The sequence below is a fragment of the Typha latifolia genome, chromosome 7, assembly GCF_019914945.1.
Source record: "Typha latifolia isolate L0001 chromosome 7, TyphaL0001v2, whole genome shotgun sequence".
In the NCBI taxonomy this organism is placed as follows: Eukaryota; Viridiplantae; Streptophyta; class Magnoliopsida; order Poales; family Typhaceae; genus Typha; species Typha latifolia.
Window position 1 is genome coordinate 14,049,963 of NC_133092.1, and position 16,376 is coordinate 14,066,338.

General features: G+C 42.5%; 2 protein-coding genes across 2 annotated transcripts; both read right to left on the reverse strand.

Annotated features, from left to right (window-relative positions):
• Positions 1-368: 368 nt before the first annotated feature.
• On the reverse strand, positions 369-10,945 carry LOC140791831 (uncharacterized). Its single transcript, XM_073142494.1, has 7 exons — positions 10,547-10,945; positions 8,539-8,817; positions 5,692-6,782; positions 2,226-2,529; positions 1,336-1,613; positions 939-1,246; positions 369-713 (listed from the first exon to the last, which is right to left on the reverse strand). The coding sequence occupies exons 1-7, from the start codon at positions 10,832-10,834 to the stop codon at positions 529-531; spliced, it is 2,733 nt and encodes a 910-aa protein (XP_072998595.1). The 5' UTR covers positions 10,835-10,945; the 3' UTR covers positions 369-528.
• Positions 10,946-11,596: 651 nt separating this feature from the next.
• On the reverse strand, positions 11,597-14,739 carry LOC140792354 (galactinol--sucrose galactosyltransferase). The gene is made up of 3 exons (XM_073143305.1): positions 13,362-14,739; positions 12,877-13,054; positions 11,597-12,776 (listed from the first exon to the last, which is right to left on the reverse strand). The coding sequence occupies exons 1-3, from the start codon at positions 14,580-14,582 to the stop codon at positions 11,827-11,829; spliced, it is 2,349 nt and encodes a 782-aa protein (XP_072999406.1). The 5' UTR covers positions 14,583-14,739; the 3' UTR covers positions 11,597-11,826.
• Between the last annotated feature and the right edge of the window lie 1,637 nt (positions 14,740-16,376).

Below are 16,376 nucleotides of genomic sequence, written 5' to 3' on the forward strand. Positions count from 1 at the left end.
CATTCACACACAGGGGAAACCACATTATATGTTTTGATTGTGACAATCAATATAATAGGCACTAATTTTCAGATCAAACATGTCAGATGATCATTTTTAAATTATTATGAGCTCTCACTAGCCATAAGTTACTACTACTATATTTGACACAAGGTGAATGTTTATTTGCATTCCAGTTGATAGAGGTGAAGTTATTCAACACCTTAGACAGAGATAGGCAAATACCTTAGACAGGGATAGTCAAACACCTTAGACAGGGCTAGTCAAACACCTTAGAGTATTATATCCAGCACTGACCATGTCCTTCAAAGTCCATGATATTAAGAGAAGTGCACACAAGAGAGGGGAGGGAACAGAGAGAAGACACATGCTTGTAAACAATTTTTGGATTAAAATTTTCAGTTCCAAACACGGGCAAGAGCCCAAGAGAGAAAAAAAAGAAAGAAGAAGATTAAAACTGGATATTTGGGTAAAGATTTTGTTCTCCTATAACATTCTTCTCCCAATTCAGGAGATCAAGCTGAGGTTTCAGCCAAGGGATGAGATCCTCTTGATGAAGAGGTCGAAGGTCTCATCCCTGTCAAGCATGCTAACTCGAACGTAGTTAGTTCCAGCCCCAAAATGTTTGCCGCTTCGAGTTAGAATCTTTAGGCTCCTCAGAAAGCTCTCGCAGTCTTTGATCTCCTCCTCCTCGCATTTCATCCAAGCAAAAGCTGCCAGAACCAGAAAATGAGAGAGAGTAAAAACAAGTGCAGGTAAATGAAATAATAATAATAATAAATTCTATCCCTAATCTGTCAAACTTATATGTCTATTAGCAAAATGCATATTTATACTCAGGCATCCATCCATGCATGCATTACATTGAGATAAATTAATTTGGTAATAAACTTAAATAATTTTCAGCAGTTTTTTTTTTGTTTTTTTGGAATATTTACCGGGATATATCCCCGCCTTTTCTTTGCTGAAGTTGCATGTCATCTCAGGAGGGAAATGGGGCAAGCTAAATATGCCCGAGGCGTTGACAGCCTCGTTCAACCTGCCCCACCGTGCGGCCATGAGACGTCGACCAAAGTCAAAGAGCCTGTCCATACCCTGAGGGAGGTTCGTGAGCTCGTAGCCATCTGAGACTACTTTAAGGATCTTCGCAGCGCGGAGCTGCGAATCCTTAGACACCCCGATGGTATTCAGCTCAATGAACTTGATCATCTTTCGAGCCACGTCCCTGTCCTTCACTAGAGCCCACCTGTACACAGACATCCAAATCTTAGTACAGAGTGCTCAGGGCTTAGTGCTTATTGTCTTAATATAAATGGAAAGGGATCAAAGACATACCCAAGTCTTGTTCCTGCATGGCCAGTGCTCTTGGAGACTGTGAAGAGCATGATCTCATGGTCCGCTTGACCAATGATTGGAGTATACTGAGGCCAGTAGTAAGCTAAGTCGTGGATCGTCTTCCCGGCCTCGGATTTCAGCACTGCCTCTCTGATCAAGCCGTCAGGGTTGTTAGGAGAACAGACTAACTCAATATAGGCCTCCCCCTCGAAGCCATGAGCGTCCCCGCCCCACCGGAAAAGCCCTGACCGGAGATAGTCCGTCACCAGCGGATACGACTGCCATAATTAATTACAAGGTCAGTTAAAGTTACACTCTGCTCCTGCTCCTGGTCCTATAGATTAGATTGCCTCCCATTTGGAGCACTTATGTGATTAGATAATATACTGAAAAAAAGAAGAAAGAGAATTGATATTCTAGACCAGTCAGGGCATATGGGTTGGAAAAGAAAGAAAGAAAGAAAGAAAGAAAATAAATAAATAAATAAATAAAAGATCACATGACTCCCACTATAGGTGGGAATCATGGATACTGCTTGGCATGTTACCCAGCAACATATGCAGGTGTTTAATAAACAGTTTGGTTTCTTTGACTTGGAGACTGCATCTAGTATTATTCTTCAAAAACCAATAAATGGTAAGGGCACAAGAAGGTGAGAGCATAATTGTGAGGAAATTAAATGGGAATGTCACATGAACTTGGGGACAAAGAGGCAAGGCCGAGACAGAACATGTCATATGCTCTTCTTACTGTTTACTAGGAATCATATATTCAAATAACTTCAAAGATTAAATTTTAGAAGCAAAACTGTGGAGAAATCTACGTTAGTAGAAGCTAGCTTATCTCTCTCTTATTGTTGATTACATGATTCGATGCAATGTGATACTTACCGAATAATACGGCGCAGCGGACACGACGGTTGTCGGCTCGCGGGAATCGGGCGGCGACAGGGCGTAGAGGGCAGCCTGGAAGAGTTGGGTCGACCCGGTGCCGACCACAATGTGGTGGTCTTCGGCGGCGGCATTGCCGACGAGGCGGTGGATGCGGCGCACCTCGCGGGCAAAGTCGGCCTCGAGGAACCAGCATAGTTCGGTCGGGTCCGAGAAGTAGCTCATGGTCTGCCACCCCGGAATCACGACCGTCGCCTTCTCCCCCATCCTCTTCCAGAACGACTCGAACATGGTCGGATCACCACTGCAGAATTATCGACATCAAAAGAAATCGGTGACGGGATCTGACGGAAAGCAAAGAGTACTACTCACTGGTCGAGGTTGATGACGGAGTCGGGGGTCAAAGCGGGTCGGGTCGCGACCATCTTCTCCTCCTCGCCCGTCTCCTCCACGGGGCAACTCGGGGTCGACTCGGTCGGCGTCTCCAACCGAGCGAGTCGGCCCTTGTATAAACCGTTTACGAGGAGGGTGAGCAGGAGTAGGTTCAGGGCTAGCGACGCAAGGATCGCGAGCCAAAATATACGGTGAGGATTCACGTGGGTCCTCTTATTCTGGGCGCGGGCGCTGCTGCTGCTGCTGCTTTCCTTTCTTGTCTTAGCCATCGTGCTCGTGCCGCGTCGAAGTGGTTGGAGTCGGAGTCGGAGTCGGAGTCGGAGTCGGAATCGAAATCGAGCAAGTTGGGACGAGTAGGGCTGAGTCGAACTGGGTTGGTGAAAGGCTTGGCTCCCCTGGTGCAAATTTATAGGTGGAAAAGGGGATGACGAGCTCAATAAATGCGGCGAAGACGACGAGGGAGAGCGCAACGAAAACATTTAGAGTGGATTCGCTCTGAGGAGGAAATCTTTGCCAACTCAGAGCTCTACTGTTGGGCTCTGTAACTGGGTTTCGTAACCGAAGCTCTGCTTGTCGCCTTCGCCTCGTGCTTCGAGTATGCGTTTCTGATTGCTTAGAAGATGGCCATGTGTGTAGAGATACTCTGTTCCACTGCTAAAAGTTTCTCCTTTTTGCCGAGAACGTTTCTCCCTTTCCTGTTTTCACTTCTTCGTTTGTTCCTCCACGGATTTCATGATCTATCTCCCTTGGATTACGGAGACTGCAACATAAAAAAAAAACCCCCCCCAATTCTAATCTATCTGTATCTGACGTGTGGATGGAAGCCCAGTAGAGTAGAGGAGAGAGAGAGCCCCCAAAATCGCAGCTTTCTGCTTCGAAACCGCTCAAAGGAGCCTCATTTCCAAAACACACATTGTAACCCCCCCTTCTCTGCAGGGATGACGCAAAGCGGCAAAAAGGAGCTACCTTTTTCCTTATGCGTTCTTTTTTTCTCTGGATATATATATATTTAGAGAGAGAGAGAGAGAGAGAGAGAGAGAGCTCGGAATATGCCACTTCGTCGACCCTCGTGAATACTTTTAAAAGCTTTGCACTTCCAATGATGAGATCTTTTGTTCCCTTCTCTTCAAATTTTTTCTATTGGCGTTACAGAATACAGAGTAAACCCACTTACATATAAACACAGTTACTGCAGCCAAGCACGCGAAAGAAGCACACAGATAGGGGCGGCGGGTTCATGGAATCCTTTCAAACCTTTATGCAGCTTTATTGAAGTATGCAACTGGAATCCTTTTAATCATCTTACTAATATATCAAGCCCTCCTTTCAACCATGTCGACAGCAACTAAAGCTAGAGTGGTTCTTCCCATTTTATCAGGAAAAGGAGTGTTGTAATTGTCTACTGGTAATCTATGCAATCGTAGGCTTCCGGCCCAGCCTTAACTTAGAAAACTCTTCACCATAATAATTTATTGACAGGCGGTGATCTAGGAGAGATATCTATCAAGATTTGATGGTTGTCTGGAAATGCCAATTCTTACGCTGTCAGTAACAGCAAAACTGAATACTGCAACTAAAATAATGACAAGGAAAATGATTAGGATCTAAGCACCAGAAATATTCTAAGGTCCCATTGATTGGATGGTTAGGATCTTGCTGGGTCGACTGGACCTACCACGAGCAAAAGGGTAGCAGCTAAAGGCTAAAAGCAACGGTAGATCAAAATTCACTTGACGAAAGGAAGACCCACATATACCACCAAACCACAGAGACAGAGTCGTGGTGGTGGACCCTAAAAGGAGTTGACTGCACCAAGTAGCTCCAACAGTGAATGGTAATTATCAAGAAGATACTCTTACCACCAAGGGAGAGGAAGGGAGAAGGGAATGGGGGCTGGGGGAACTTTCTCTTTGGTTGAATAGGTCGGTCACCAAAGAGGAGAGCATGCAGTTGGGAGACATGGAAGACCTACCAATTTGCTTCCCATCTCCTGATAGTGTTCATGATTTCAAAGGCCAAAGGCTAAAGGGGGAGGAGAAGAAGAAATCCTTTTGGAGCCATGTGGAAAGATAAGAGAGAAGCATCAAGAAGGGCAAGGACCACATATCCACAAGGAGGGGGGGAGGGTGTAGTAGGCATAATCATTAGATTGGGACCACTGGGTATTGGCAATACTTCACATTCTTTCAATTTATTCTCATTGTGAGCAAGTGCTTGAGGAATAGTCCACCAAGAGTGGGACTACATAGTTAACGTTACCATGCCAATCCATCTCTTTCGCTGTTGGAGTGATACAGCTGCTGCTCTCTTAAGGGAACGAATATATAACTATATTCCATATTATTGGCATTGGCAAAGGTATATATATATATATATATATATATATATGATAGAAGATTCCTAACTTTATGTAGTGCATAGAGTTTATTTTATTTTTTTGAACTCGTAGTAGGATATAGCTACTTTTGGGATTTGCTCTGAAGGGTAGAATATTCCTTTCTTTTCTTTCTTTCTTTCTTTCTTTCTTTCTTTCTTTTATCTTCTAGTTTCTGGCAAAAGAAAGAGCTTCTGCGAGTCATTCGAGGCCATGAACACTGCGTAACCTTTTGATTTCTGCTGGTAATATTATAGCCCAGAACTCATCGTTCCTTAGCATTAGTACAGATTGTAGGCTTAAAAGTTTCATCACAAACTAAACCCACTGCAAGGCATACCAAACTATGAGAAGATATCAGAATTAACTCTACTGAATGATTATAAATAATACAACTGCAACAAATAAGTAGGCATGCAACGTGTCAAGCAATCAACTGTAAAGCAACGAGAATGGCACTATAGGATGATAAGAGAACAGGAGGATCTCAGCATAATCAACAGATGTCACAATTATTCCATAAAAACAACCAAGAGCTTCTAAAAACATCAAAGACCTATATGCACTTGAAAAGCAAACAAGAGAACCCGGTCCAGTTTTTCCACACACCAATCAGAAATTACATGAGGGAATAGGTTCATAGTAGTATAATATACATTGATATTGTAGAAAGCTTGGGTCTAATTTTACCGCCCAAACCAAGCTTTTGGTGGCTGGACCTCTCCATCATTCATAAGCTTATCCAGTACAACATTCAGATCAACAGACTGCCCATTTTCCGTCAGCCTCCTCACTGTTGCCCTGACCTGATCTCTTGAGAAACCCATAGTTGCAACTTTGTCAACCACATCATCAATTGGCAGCCTATTACCTGAGGAGCCACCTGAGGTAGACCCAGTTGGCAGTGCCTGAGGTAATAGCTGGGCGGTGGGAAGCCGAGTGTAATTGCTGCTTCCACCAGATGAGGACCCAGAGGAAGCAAAAGGTGAGGGTTTCGGTGCAGAGCCGCTGCGGTGAGAAGGTGACCCACTATAAGCATAAGGATCGGAGAAGTTACCACCTGCAGGTGGGCCATAGCCAGCAGGATAGGGTGGCTGCCCTGAGCTAGGTCTGCTTGCAGGCGGTTCATACATGCCTGGGTTTGGGCCATAGAATTGTTGCGGTGGAGGCCCACCTGGTGGTGGAACAAAAGGGGCAGGCTGGCGGATGCTTGGAGGGTAGGTTTGAGGTGGAGGCATATAAGGCACGTTCTCTTCGGGCTGCTGGGGCAAGGGAGGCTGGAGTTGGGATGAAGGGTTGACAGTTGCAGGCTGTGGTGGTTGAGAATACTGGGGAGGAAGCTGAGGCGGGGGTTGATAGAGTTGTGGTGGCAGTGGCTGATGCGGCTGAACAGGGGCTTGGTATTGTTGCTGTGCGATATCTGCTGACTGAACCGATGGGGTGAAGTACTGTTCTCGTGGTAAAGATGGAACAGAGGGAATTTGCTGCTGAGGTAAATGAGCAGAAAATTGAGATGTGGGTGGGTTTTGAAGTGGCGGGGGTGGTGGAGGCACATTTGGAGCAGGTAAAGCAGGAAGCATGGTTGGTTGTGGTGGAAGAGTTGGGTTTTGATGTTGCGGTTGAATGGTCTGTTGTTGTGGAGGCATCTGTTGCTGCCGAGAGTCTGACTGCCCAGAGTTTGCATTTTCTGAAGGCTGGGGGTCTACTTTAGATGCTTGCAGCTTTGCTAGTTGCAGCTGAGTCTCCATGATATCTTGCTTGTCACGCAAAACCTGCACACCAGTTTGAACCTGCATGGAGCCAATATACAATTAACACGTTGCCTCTGACAATATGAATCTGTAACCTTCCAGTCAATGATAATGTCTCTTTCCACTAATAACTAATTATTAAGAAAATATTTCAATATTTCAACATACTTATATGTAAGACAGGAATCACAGTCAGGATAGGAGCTCACAAATAATAAAAGAAAGTGGCAGAACATATTTGCAGCAAGATGACAAAAAAAACTGTGAGATACTGTTAATAAAATAATATTGCGAGATGCACAACGTAATCTGAGAAATAACAGATAGCCTATATAGTAAACCACAATTTTCATGATCCTACACACAAAATAGATATTTAAGAATCAAGATATATCTAGAAGAGCACAAAGACAAGCCTGCATTTAACTGACCTTGCAGAGACAGATCACCTGGCGTGATTATTTAATTTTTTGGGGGAAGGAAGGAAAAGGAGAAATAAGTACATAGATGTAAACATATAATTAAGAAGATAGGAGAAAATAATCACATGATAAAAGCAATTATTTTGAATGAACTGATTTCTTACAATTCTTGAGTTTATTTGACATTTCGCCTCAGTCCTCATGCCCACTTATGTATACTATATTAATGAAGTTAGAAGTTAAAGAATCATTCCCCAAGCTACAATATTAGGAATTTAATCACGGGTACATTTGAACTACAATGGAGGAGCTATTTTGATAAATAAACTTTAGGGAAACAGTATCATCAACTATTAACTTACAATGAAATAAAATAAAAAGTTAAAACCTGCCGCATGGTCAAGATATGCTCATTTTTACCTCATGTAAGTCATTTTCTGAAGATTAAATCACAAACTGAAGAAAAATAAATGAAAGATTAATATAATAAATAATGCCTCAAGGATGTCAGGTTATTATTCTGTGCCCAAGGGGACAATTTCTAGGAGTGGAACTATTTGAGAGGAGCATAAGAATTCTGACACAGATGTATTGCTTTCGTATAATCAGAGAGCAGAAAATAGCACTTCACAACAAGAATAAACATCAGCACAAGTAATAAAGTTTCCAGAAAACAGGAAGTAGTGAAGGACAATTCAGATGATATGGGTGTGTGCAATGAAGGTCTCTTCCAAGACTTGCATATTAAAAAAGTGAAAAACAACAGCCTTAAGCATATAATAGCAAAATTTAGAAACCAACCGGTACAGTTGGCATTTCATCTGTAATGTACTATCAGTTGATATGTGGTTACAACTTGGAAGAATACAATATAACAAATAAAGAGTAATCAGAAATTAAATAAACTGCTAAGTAACCAACTGAATTAAAGGAAGTCTCTTAGCAATCGAGACCCAAGAAAGTCCATGTTTTTGACACTCGTAAAACCAGCGGACGTCAATGAGGGGAAAAACCATGTGGCTCTTGTCAATTGATGGCATCAATTATGCACTGCCTAGACACTCAAGTTAGCAATAGCATAGTTCCACGAGACTATATGAATTGTGTGGAGAACATGAGCATCACTTAGGAATCCAGAGGGAGACAATATCAATTTTTCATGGACAAAACTTTTTGCAGTGATCACTCGATTATAGAAACAATCTACTTAAAGGAAACGTAATCCTATGCTTCATATTGGATCTAAGATCGAAGAGAATACTGCATTTGTAACTATTAAATGTAATTGAAGTCGTGAGCAAATCAAATTAAAAATACACAAGAAAATGAACAGATGGTGCCATTGATCAAAAGAAAAGTTAAGAAATGCAGACCTCTCGCAGAACATTCTCAAACTGTCTCAATTTTCCATCTGTGCTGCCATTGTGATTCCCAATGACTACCTTCAGATCATCCACAGAGGACTCAAGGTGGCGTGTTCTACTTTCCATCTGTGAAAGCCTTGAGCTTACACCTTCCAAAGCATGTAGCAGATTATCAGCATATTTCTTCACTGTGCGATCAATCTCAGCCACAGTAGCTGCACTGAATGCACCCCTATCTTCTTCATGGCTAACTTTTGTAAATTCATGAGGATCCAATATGCCAGCATTCTTAAGAAAAAAAATGGCAGAGATTATCAATGAATATAACACAGAATAACAACAGGTATCAATCATAAAAAGAAATTTAATGCCCCAAAACAACAATACAGCATTATATACAAATATATTTTCACTTGCAAGTTACACTAACAAATTTATAATTTATAGACTATGGTAAGAAATGCCTCTTTTAACCTGATATAAAATGTATTAAATGATCATCTTCTACCCCCCTAGTGAAAAAAACAATATAGCATGTGCCTAGAAAAATTTCAGCAACAAAAACGAGGTAGAAACTTGTTACTGGTAAAAGGTCATACTAACACAATAGTTGAACTTGACATAGTACATAGACGCGATTAGCAAATATCATATTTCATCGTGCGATCAACAATGATATTATGCATAATAAAGATCTGTATCCTATATATATATATATATATATATATATATATATATATATATATATATATAGTTCTTTATTCAGATTGAAGGATAAGATTCACAAGCTTTAGCCTTTGTAGACATTAATCTCAGGATGATAATATTCTGGCAACATGTCACATGTGCTCAAATGCTTCATGCTCCAACACTTGTAAAAACTCCATACTTAATTTTCATATTCATATGAATCTGAGATAGTGAGATCTTAAACACATGAAAGGCATAAGGGTAGACATGTTCATCCACTTTATATATCCAGTATGGAGTCACTTGACTTTCAATAGCTTAAGCTGCACGAGTAACAATTTTACAATCTGTGAGGTGCGGTGGTTGAGAGCTCTCTATTCTCTACGAGTCAAGCTCAAACTCCACATGGTGGGTAAGGTAGACATTTTGATCGATGGGTTAATAAGGTGAAGTAGAAAGAGAAAATGATAATCTCCACTGTAGTATAGTACAGTTATAGCAAAATAAAAAAGAGTAATTATCCAGAAAGAAGTATTTCCCTCACGCTAAATGTATGGATGGAGATTATAAATATATACTTGTCGAGTGCGTGTATGTATGGAGATTTTGAGAAAGAGATTCGAATTTTCCAACATATGGAGATTTTGATCTACTTGTCGTGAATGTTTCAGATATGAACAGCTAAAAGTTACGGAAAGAAAGCTGTCAAAGCTAAGGGATAAATAAACAATTCTAGAGGGAACCATCGAGCTTAGAGAAAATCATGATAATATTCAAAATGATTCAACATACACTATTAAACAGCAGGTTGGAAAGATTCTCTACTAGATGATAGTACTTTTCTGAGTGAAATTAGACACATCTTTAACAGTTTTCTAGAAATCACAATTCAGTTCACCAAATACATGAGTTCCAATATGGCATTCTTAAATAAAAGAGAAAAGTAAGTTAGAGATAATGTACTAAAACAAATAACACGCAATATGACTATATTTAATCATCCACTTTTCTTTAATACGTGAAATTTCTTATAAGTACAAATCCACCTTTTTGTGAAGAAGATGATATATTCCATATGTCACACATTATCAGAAGCTCATAAAACTTCATTATAACAACCCATGATGTAATTGGTCTAGCAAATACCCGTTAGAATACTACAAACATAATTTCCCCAATTACGACAATAACCGAAAATAAAAAATATTAATAATCTCCAGTCTCCACGATGGATGATCTCCCATCGCACAAACCTACTACAGGCAAAAGAATTATAATTCAAAGAATTTACCATAAAATCTGATTCCGAAACCAATGAAGACCTTACTTTGAGATTCGAGGAAGCGATCTTCGAATCGATGGATCCCCGTGAGGATCTCGGGCCGTCGGCGCTGCTGGTCGGGCCCGATGATCCGGACCGTCTGATCGGCTGGAAATCGTAGTTCGGGAGGATATCATCCTTCTTTACACCTCCTCCTCCGGCGGCGGCTCCCCCGCCGTTGATCTCCTCTTGGGGGTTCATCAGATCGAACAATTCCGCGCCGCCGCTGACAGAGGAAGGCTGCGGCACCGAGAGACCTAGGATCTGCTTGTCCATGAACTGCGATGAGCTCATCAGAGAATTGAAGAAGACGAAGTGTTAGAATCCTAGGGTTTAGCGATCTTTGAGAGAGAGAGAGAGAGAGAGAGAAGAGAGAGAGAGAGAGATTGGAACCTTGCGGTATTATGCAACCTCCCTCTATCATATCAAATCTGCATAGGAGTTGTAGTATGATCACCCGCGGAGAAGAATAAATAAGTGGGTCCTGCTTCGAATGCAACCATTGCTACAGTAAAACAAATTCGAATTTATTCTAAAACTTATTATACCGTCAGCCAGCTATCAAATAAAAAATTGCTGTCTGAGATATTAATTTTTTGATAATAATGAAAAAACATCATTTTTGTTCGAAAATAATTACTCTTCCAATAAACACTAGAGAGATTTATGTAATTCGATCCCGTGAGAATGATTTTATTCATAAAAAATAATAATTTTATTATATTAGGAAATTGATAAAAAAAACAATTTATATAATGCTGAGCTTAAAATAATTATACTAGTTTAGAATAAGTTTAAGCAGCGTTTTTTGTACTAATAATAAAAAAAATAATTTCCGCCGGAAGACTTTGCTCAAAAACTCTTTAGAATTATGGTATACCTTGGTCCTAAAGTAATTCGTAGTGGGCTTTAGAGCGTGGGCCTGTTTTAAGCTCAATATTGAGATGGGCCGGGAGAGTAGCACTGCGGCCCCATCTTATTTCAATCTGTTAGCAGGCTCTTTCTTAATTGCTAAATTATTTAGTATAGTATTATGGAGGTTCACGTCTCTTGTTGTAGTCTAAGTGCAGATCCAATAATATAGAATAGATGAATCAATGGCGCTAGCTCATTCTAAAGTGCAAAGCGCCAATTAGCACCTGACAATTTTATCACATTCAACACACACATAATATATATATATATATATATATATATGTCAGAAAGAACCAACGCGAAGCAACACTAATACGTACGTTCTAATTGTCATGGCTAGCTAGCTATCTGGCTTTTTCTACGAGCTGATATCAATACAAATAGTCGATATGGCGTGGCTTTGAAGAAGAGCCAGACCATGGTACTTGCAGTGTCACCATGCTCTCCTCATACACAAAGCTCACTTCTTCTCCATCGATCTTGCACGCCTTTGGCCTCACAGATGAGTAGGCCTTCAACTCTCCTGCTCCCTTCACTGCAACCTTGGCCATAAAGTAGTCTCTAGCCTCATCTTTGAACTCAAACATTTCAATCGCTCCCCCGGAGTTGAGCATGTTGACAAGGCCGATTGGAGCGAACAGGACCTTCTTCTCCGAGTTCAAGGCCTTGTGCACAGGAGAAACAACGAGGAGCTCATAGTTGAACGGATCCAAAGTGATCTCCACCTCCTCTTCTGGCTTGAGGAGGAGTAGATTCCTAGCTTGCAGCAAGTAGACGGCAAAGAGATGTACTCCCTTGATCGAGATCGGTTTCCTCCCGCTCTTCCACTCGATGTCGGCGGCGCGAGCAGTGGCAGTGAGGGGACGAGAGAAGTCAGCGAAGCATTCGTTTCTCCGGGCTTCAGGGCTCCATCCTCCTCCTTGGCAATTGAAAGCTCCAATAACTCCAGTGACCTTGTTGAGGTTCCAGATCTTGAGCATGGTCTTGCCATCGTGCAGAGGATCCTTGAAGAGGCAGTCTCTGGTGGGGAGGGCGTAGTGGTCGCATCGTAAGATCGTGCCATCGGGTAACGATAGGCGCTTGAGGAGATGGAAATCGTGCTGGCCTACCGAGTCACTGACGTAGATGGGACCCCCAGAGATGGAGCGAGAGGCGGCGTGGAAGGCAGCGCATGGATGGGTGGATTGGAACATGTCCCAGTCGGGGTGGATGAAATTACCCATCCATAGGCTATTATAAGCACAGTGCACCATGTGACACCCTTGAAGCCAGTACGTGCCGTTCGGATCACCCGAGGGATCGGTGCACCAGAAGTCATCACCTATATTTAATACACGCATTAATTAAATTAAATTAAATTGGGGACACACCTTCTCCTTTTGTTTTAGTTACATATATTACACATATACGTACGTACATACCAACTCGACCCAGGGAGATGGTCTCGGTGCCGAGGAGCATGAAGTCGTTGCAGTGTTCCATACTAGCGATGACTCCATTCCCCTTGAAGTGCTTCTTGACTGAGTCAGTGAGTGCTCTGTAGTAGGACTTGGCCAGCTCCACCCGTCCACCGTGCTCCTCGCAAAGCATCTCTAACAGCTGTAAATATAGACAAATTCATGTCAACTTTAAAGACTTCGAGGACACCAAATACCCCTGCTGCAGCAAATTTCCTGCATCAGAGAGTGCTGAGAATCCCTTAAAAGAGAAAGGTCGACCAAGTTGCTCCACCTGTCCGATTTGGTGAGGTGCAATGAACTACACCTGTCCACTTACTTTTGCGAAGAGGATAACTAGTAACCCCCTACGTTATCTGACACAGTGACACCCTACCGATTTAATCCATATCACCACAAATGCAAGCTTCTTCAAACTGACAGATCTAAGAGAAGAAAAAACAACTTACGTGTATGACGTCAACCTTGACCCCATCGATCCCGGATGCCTGCAGGTGCGAGTGCAACCCCTCGTACAATTCACCGGCTCTCTCCGGCGCCACCAACCCGACTCCGTTATTAACGATCTTGTCGACCGCCAAGTCCTCCATGGTCGTCTTAAGCCCAGGAGACAGCTCGGGCTTGATAACTCTGGCGTCCGGCAACCCAGGCACGTTCGGCCGTAGCCCACCCCAATACCCACACAAAGCGTGCCAAACGTACACGTGCTCGACGCTCGGGAACGCACCTTTCATGTCCCTCACGAACGCCCCCAGTCCAGTACTGGAGGAGCCTGTGCCATTCTTACTGCTCTTGCTCTTGTAGTCACGAAATTTGTAGTTCTCCTGGAACTTGATTAGTCTGCATGGCATTTGTTCTCCGGCGGCCGTACGATTCATCCCTTCCTGCTCGGTGATGGGGTCGTCGTCGTCGTGGCAAATCGACTGCCATCCGTCGTCGATCAGGACGAGCCCGGGGGGGCATCCGCCGTCTGATAGTCCCTTCACCCCTTCCCATATGCCCTCGGGGTGAACGTTCAGGTAGAAGGCATCCCACGTGCACCAACCAAATTTGTCCACGATGGCAGGTGGGGTCTTCTCGTCCAGTAGCCTGAAGGTGTTAAGATGCGAGCGGACCACCCTCATGGCGTCCTTTATGAGGACGAAGGGGTCGTCGCCCGCATGTATGTAGAGGGAGCTCCGGAAGTAGGAGGATTTTACAGACGTGGAGCCGCTCTCCACGCAGATGTCCACGAAGTCGTGCTCCCCGGGCTGGAGCGAAGCACGGAAGGGACCCTCGATGAGCGGGAGGAGGAGGACGTAGGGTCGACCCGAGAGGGACCGGTCGAGGACGACGAGCTGGGTCTCGTGCTCCAGTTGGCTTCCGTTGGAACCCACCCAGTGCGTGGTCCACCAAACCTTGAACCGGAATATGCTCATGAACTTTATCGCCACCAGCCTCCCCATGTGCGCCACGTGGCGGCTCTCCGACTCAGGCGAGTCGAACCCCAGGAAGGCTCCGCACGTGTCGGTGTGGGCCTTCGAGGGCGGTGTGAGGTGGACGTTGGCAGGGACGTCGAGTAGGATGGAGTGGCCGTGCACCATCAGATTCCCAGCCTTGATGGAAAAGGCCGACGGCTGGCGGCCGTCGTCGATCCCTGTGAGGTTGTCGGTGGGGTTATAAGGAGCCATTAATGGATAATGGATTTGCTGGAAGCTAAAGTTATTACTTGAGAGCACTACGACTACTACTACTTGTGACAAATGTTATGATTAGGGACCAATGGGGCTGGCTCTATTTATAAGGATACACAGGGAGGAGGGCCCACTTCGAAGTTTCCTTGCACTCTCCTAGCCTTAATCTCATCTCGTTTTTATATGCAGTAACCTCGATCATCAAATCCAATCCCGAGATGGGCGATTAAGAATGGCCGGTGGTTGACATGCGTCAGTACTGGAGATTTATTTCTGAAAGATGTAAAACGTTCCAAATGTTTTGGTGAAGCTGACTCTTCTCCAACGGTCTGAAGATTATTGTCTTCGTGCAGTCACGTCCAAGGAATTGTCTTCTGCCCTCAAATCAATCCTTGCACATTATCAAACTAACTATATGAATTTTATTTCAATATTTATATATCATCTCTTTATTTTCTTTTCCTTTTGGCAGCAACTTGCGTACGTGCCGACATAATTTTTAATAGCACAATCGTTCTTATCCGGCCCTCTCTCCTAATTAAAAAGACAAGCAACTCCATGCAATCTGACTGGATTATTCTTTATTCGTTGAACTAAATAGATGCGCACCAAGTAATTTAGTACTTGATTTGAGGAATAATTGAAAAACTTAAGTGGCAAATAAATTCTCATATTTATTTTTTTACACACACACACACATATATATATATATATATACACTAAAACAACATTGACAACAGGATCTATATATATTAAAGCCTCGTTTGTTTTAAAGATAATTTTATGCCCATATCTTAAATTGTAAAAAATTTGGAACATCCTAACACCCACTCGACTGTTTGCTATCATACTGATACTGTGCATTGAGTTGCTACTGGAGTTGCCAAATAAGTATGGGTGGATCTAAGGCTCAACAAAATAAGCCATTAACGAGGCTTGGTTCGAGTAAGTTCCAGCAAAAATCCACAAAGGTACTTATTGCGCATGCTGCACCTTCGAATGCTAGATCATGCTATGCTAATGAGTATTTAAATGCCATGTCATATGCATCTGTAAGATTAGGGTAAGGATACTGTGAGATATCTTAAGCATTTATATTCTAGAGAATTAAATAATGTTGTTTCATAGGCATATTGTCCTTTGTGCTGGAGAGAGGGAGTATGATATATATTTTTAACACCTTGAATATTCATGATGCTCGTTATACTATTGGTGGACATCTAGGACATCGTTACACTATTTCCATAAGGGACTTTTTTTCGTGTATTGGCTTGGTATCCATGGACGTCTATTACCTTGTGAGATAATATGTGCACATTATGACATACTTTTGGCATATTTTGTTGATCTCCTAGAGGCGTCGTATAAAGTATAATTGGTCTCGTAAGTGACATTTATGTCATGTTGATTCATCACTATGTTAGGAGGCTAAAAGTTAGTGTCACTACTTTGATTTACATTCCTATGGTCATGATATATTATGGGACTGGATGAGTGTATTTTGTGAAAGCAGTTAATTTGATGTTTTTCTGATATAATTTGAATGAGAATGATCAATTGAAATTTCATATTAACTTGATTAATGTATTTTGATCGAGTCTTCCTCTATCTACATCAAAGATTTTGGCCACATCGACATCATATCTTCTAACAAATCAGCAAAATATTCTACATTCGTTGCATCAATATCATATCTTTTTAACTCTAGAATCAGTGGAGCACAAGATAAGGGTGGAACGGTCTTTGTTGCCCTGAAACCTAACGGGGGCCTCTTAGTTTTATAGGTAACCA

What these genes read in the sequence shown, in the direction of transcription:
- LOC140792354 (XM_073143305.1), bottom strand. Translation starts at nt 14,582, where the DNA reads ATGGCTCCTTATAACCCCACCGACAACCTCACAGGGATCGACGACGGC. An exon ending in TCAAGGTTGACGTCATACAC is followed by an intron (nt 13,055 to 13,361) that starts GTAAGTTGTTTT and finishes CTATATTTACAG; the next exon opens with CTGTTAGAGATGCTTTGCGA. An exon ending in CATCTCCCTGGGTCGAGTTG is followed by an intron (nt 12,777 to 12,876) that starts GTATGTACGTAC and finishes TATTAAATATAG; the next exon opens with GTGATGACTTCTGGTGCACC.
- LOC140791831 (XM_073142494.1), bottom strand. Translation starts at nt 10,834, where the DNA reads ATGAGCTCATCGCAGTTCATGGACAAGCAGATCCTAGGTCTCTCGGTG. An exon ending in CCGCTGCGCCGTATTATTCG is followed by an intron (nt 1,614 to 2,225) that starts GTAAGTATCACA and finishes TAATTATGGCAG; the next exon opens with TCGTATCCGCTGGTGACGGA. An exon ending in AAAGGCGGGGATATATCCCG is followed by an intron (nt 714 to 938) that starts GTAAATATTCCA and finishes TGGTTCTGGCAG; the next exon opens with CTTTTGCTTGGATGAAATGC.